Below are 4,592 nucleotides of genomic sequence, written 5' to 3' on the forward strand. Positions count from 1 at the left end.
ACTTTTTATGATGGAATTAAATATCTTATTGCAATATATATAAAGACACATTTTAAAAGAAAAACGTATTGAAAAGTATATGTATATATCACATAATATTATTATAATGGTAAAAAAGAATATGGAACACATAATTCATAAATGCAATGCGTTGGATTATATTCCCTATACATTAACTTTTTATGATGGATTTAAATATCGTATTGCAATATATATAAAGATACATCTTAAGAGAAAAACGTATTGAAAAGTGTATATATCACATAATATTATTACAAAGGTAAAAAAATGAATATGAAACACATGGTTCATAAATGCAATGCGTTGAATTTAAAAAAAAAAAAGATTGGACACGTGTCATCACCTTGTTAAATGAACTGTACATTTATATATACTTGGCTTCGGTAGATACGCGTCTCTCATTTATGACAGCCACCTAATACTGTGGTAATGCATTAACGAAATTGATGGTGAAATTCCATGTGGATAATAAGTTTTCGGTTTACACAGGGAGTTTCGTTTCCCTGTTATTAGGGTTGGACAATCGGATCGGGTTAGTCGGGTTCGGATAAAATCGAACCGATTAATCGGATCTCGGTTCGGATCGGATTTTACAAAAATAACCGATCGGTTATCATAATCCTATAACCGATCGGATCGGTTCGGTTCGGGTAAATAACCGATCGGTTCGGGTATCCGATTAAACCGAATTTAACATTTAAGTTTAATTAATTTGGTTTAGATATAACCCTCTCGACCTCTCCTCTCTCCTCCGCCTCTGTCGAAGTTCGAAGGCTCGAAGCTCCTCTTCCTCAAGCTCGATCCGTGTCCTCCGTCGCCGGTTGTCGAAGCACTTCTGGTTTGCGTCACCGGCTACCCCTCTCTCTCTCTCTGCACCTCTGATTTGTCATCGACTCCTCTCTCTCTGCACCTCTGGTTTGTCGTCGACTGCCTCTCTCTCTTCGTCTGTGGTTCGTGTGAGCTTCGTTTCAACCTTCTTCTACCTCTGTTCGTGTGAGCTTTGCTTTCTGCTTTTCTTCTGCATCATCGGCGGCCTCTCTCGCACCTCTGGATTGCGTCGCCAGTGGGTTCTTCGTCTGAGGTGCGTTCCTTTTCTCCCGATTATGTGGCCTCTCTCTACTTCGTGATCAATTTTAGGCTATAGTCACCGGCTTACCTTTGGTTCTCTTTACTTTCTGCTTCTCTTCTGCGTAGCTTGCCCTTGTCTTCTCTCTGGTTCAGCCTTGTGCGTCGCCGGTTTGCCTTCGTCTTCAGTCCGAGGTAATTTTGTCTCCTTTGACAGCGCTTCTTCTGCGTTAATTCTTTGCTAAGTATGTAAGGTTGATGTCGTTGTTTGTTTCGTGATGTTTCTGACTCTATATTAATTGTGTATTGTGTTTTGGATTGTTAACAAATGGATAATACAAATTCGGAGATGGTTAGAATTGGAGAATCGGCCGGTAATACGAGAAAAGAACCACCGTCAGATTCAGAACTACCTCCGAAAGCAAAGAGGATAGTTCCAGCGAGGTCCCAGGTATGGCATCACTTTACCAAACTTTCCGATAACCCAAAGAAGTGCACTTGCAATTATTGCGGTGTTATGTTGACGGGCTGTTCATCAATGAGTACAAGCAGTTTAAAGAATCATATTCAGAAAACTTGCAAGGTATATAAGAATCTTTCTGAAAGTGCTTGTCAGAAAACCTTAAGTAAAGATCTGTCCATCGGAGGAGATTCTAAACTTATCACTGTTGGGTTTAGTCAAGAGGCAGTTAGAGGAGCATTGGTTAGTATGATTATTATGGATGAACAACCTTTTACATTTGTTGAAGGAGAAGGATTTAAACATTTCTGTAACGTTGGATTGCCTTCATTTGTGATTCCTTCAAGAAGAACAGTGACAAGAGAAGTTTATCAGTTATTCTTGAATCAGAAGGCTTCTTTGAAGAATTTGTTGAATGAGAACAAGCAAAGGGTGTCTTTTACTACAAATATTTGGACATCGATAACAACAATGAGTTACATGGTTATCACTGCGCATTTTATCGACAGAAGTTAGCGTTTGCATAGAAAAATTATCAGTTTCAGCCCTATATCGAACCATAAGGGAGAGACCATTGCAAGAGAATTTGTAAAATGTTTGGTGGATTGGGGTATCGATAAGGTTTTCGCCATTACCGTTGATAGTGCTAGCGCAAATAATTGTGCTTTGAGGCTTTTAAACAACAAGTTGAATACTTGGTGTGAAGATACTCTTGTGTTGAAAGGATAGTTTATGCATTTGCGTTGTGGAGCACATGTTTTGAATTTGATTGTTAAAGAAGGGTTATCAGACATAGGTGATAGTGTGGCGAGCATTCGCAATGCTGTTAAGTATGTAAGGTCGTCCGATTCAAGGTTGCAAGCATTTAAAAGTCGAGTTGGAAGTGATAACTTTAACAGAGGAAGTTTGGTTTTGGATTGTGCGACACGTTGGAATTCGACATTTCTGATGTTATCTTCCGCTTTGAAGTATAAAGAAATATTTAATCGAATGAAAATGGAAGACAAGCTTTATGAGGATTATTTTGCTGAAGATGATGATTCTAGAACCGGCAAGAAAAGGATTGGTCCTCCTTCAGAAAATGATTGGGAAAATGCTCATCGATTGGTACGATTCTTGAAGATTTTTTATGAATCGACTTTAGCATTTTCTGCTACTACAAAGGTAACTTCTACTTGCTATTACAACGAGATTATAAAGATTGAAACGGTTCTTTTATCCTTGGCAAACAATCCCGATCACGAAATGAGCAAGATGGCAAAGATAATGAGGTTCAAGTTCGATAAGTATTGGGAAGGCACCGAAAGGATCAACAAGTTATTGATTGTTGCATCTGTATTTGATCCAAGGAGTAAGATGAGTTTTGTAACTCATTGTTTTGACAAGATGTATGGTAAGGATAGTGCCAAAAGCGTCGACATGAAGAAGAGCATCACTGATGTGTTGCATAGGTTGTTTGTCTCCTATTATGAGTGGTACAAATACAAAACACCAAGTGGAGAAAGATGTGAAAGTAGAAAATCATCCGTTGAGATGTCTGAATCGTCAAGTAATATGAATGGTGTTGATATCGATATGGGTTTCATATATGAGGATGACCCTTTTGCTTCGTTTGCTCAAATGATAGTAGATAAAGGGGTGGTTGAGGAATCACCGAATGAGTTAGATATTTATTTGATGGAAAAGGTCGAGGTGATGAAACCTAACAGCTTGGGTTGCGAATTTGATATTTTATCATGGTGGAAGACGACCAATGGTAAATTTCCAATCTTGGCAGAAATGGCGAGAGATTTATTAGCAATTCCAGTCTCTACTGTTTCATCTGAGTCCGCGTTTAGCACAGGAGGTCGCATTCTAGATCAATATCGAAGTTGTTTAACTCCTGACATGGTTGAATCATTGATCCTAACACAAAATTGGTTGATGTCTCATCTTATTTCTGACGAAAAACGTAACTTCAGTGAGTTGATCGCGGAAAATGAATTTATGTTTGCATTGGCTGAAGGTAATTACTATCTTTATATTGTTTTATAAAATATCTAAAATACAACTTGTATTTTCTTGATTTGTTTAATCTCTTTGTTTGCATAGAATTTCGGAAATCATCGGGACAAAGTGATTTGTGTGTTGTCTAGAAAGATGAAGATAAATTATGGTAAATCTTTATCTTGATTATATTTTTACATTATATTCAATCATTTGTTTCACTTATTTTGTCATTGTTTTATTCTTTTTAAGGTTTGTCATATGGAGATTTGGTTGGAGAAGATTAGTTTGAAGAAGATTTTGGATTTGAAACGAGTTGTTTGAACAATATTTTGGATTTGTTTTTGTATGAGATGAAACTATTATGTTGTTTTTGTTATTTTTTTTATCGAATATTTGTTTGGATAAACCCGAACCGAACCCGAAAAAACCCGAACCGAATCCGAACCGAACCGATTAAGATTATATACCCGAATGGATATGAATTTTTCAAACCCGAACAACCCGAACCCGAAATAACCCAATCCGAATAACCCGATCCGACCCGATCGCCCACCCCTACCTGTTATAACCACATAGTCGGTTTAACTTAATCGGATCAAACCAAGCTATACCAAACATTTAAGCGGGTTTGATTCGGTTCGGATCTGGTATATGGAACGAACCGGATTGGATCATCTCAAGGGCCAATCCAAGAGGTTGAGCTAAACCTCGATAAACCATTTCTGAATGTGAATGAATACTTTTTTCAGCGTGTTTTTATATCTCAAATTGTTATATTTAAAAGGAAATAATTTAAATCCGAACCAAAAAAAGGGGGGAGAAGAAGAACCATCGGGTGTGATCTGATACGTTTCTATTTTCCTTGAAAATTTCTAGGAACCGAACAGACAAGACAGCTGCATTTTCCCAGGAAAAAATTCGCACAAGCATCGGAAAATCTAAAACGGAAAGGTAATGGGATCGAAAACTCACCGCGATTGTCAATCTCTAATCGAAAACGATGCCTTCGTCTTCTTCTTCTTCTATCTGTGTCTGTCTGGATATGGAAGATTTCCTG

General features: G+C 37.7%; 1 protein-coding gene across 2 annotated transcripts; it reads left to right on the top strand.

Moving 5' to 3' along the window:
* The first annotated feature begins 366 nt into the window (after window positions 1-366).
* On the top strand, window positions 367-3,884 carry LOC104808477 (zinc finger BED domain-containing protein RICESLEEPER 2-like). Of its 2 annotated transcripts, none has more exons than XM_010534156.2 (5): window positions 367-1,102; window positions 1,216-1,281; window positions 1,436-3,551; window positions 3,638-3,701; window positions 3,785-3,884. In XM_010534156.2, the coding sequence occupies exons 3-4, from the start codon at window positions 2,279-2,281 to the stop codon at window positions 3,679-3,681; spliced, it is 1,317 nt and encodes a 438-aa protein (XP_010532458.1). In that variant the 5' UTR covers window positions 367-1,102; window positions 1,216-1,281; window positions 1,436-2,278; the 3' UTR covers window positions 3,682-3,701; window positions 3,785-3,884. The 2 variants fall into 2 exon arrangements, with proteins under 2 accessions (XP_010532458.1, XP_010532459.1); XM_010534157.2 differs by having other exon boundaries at window positions 1,444-3,551.
* The last annotated feature ends 708 nt before the right edge of the window (window positions 3,885-4,592 follow it).

Source organism: Tarenaya hassleriana, unplaced genomic scaffold (genome assembly GCF_000463585.1).
Source record: "Tarenaya hassleriana unplaced genomic scaffold, ASM46358v1 Cleome148, whole genome shotgun sequence".
Classification (NCBI taxonomy): Eukaryota; Viridiplantae; Streptophyta; class Magnoliopsida; order Brassicales; family Cleomaceae; genus Tarenaya; species Tarenaya hassleriana.

Coding starts and splice junctions, on each gene's coding strand:
- LOC104808477 (XM_010534156.2), top strand. CDS start 2,279: ATGCATTTGCGTTGTGGAGCACATGTTTTGAATTTGATTGTTAAAGAA. Junction 3,552..3,637: donor TATGTTTGCATTGGCTGAAG/GTAATTACTATC, acceptor TTGTTTGCATAG/AATTTCGGAAATCATCGGGA.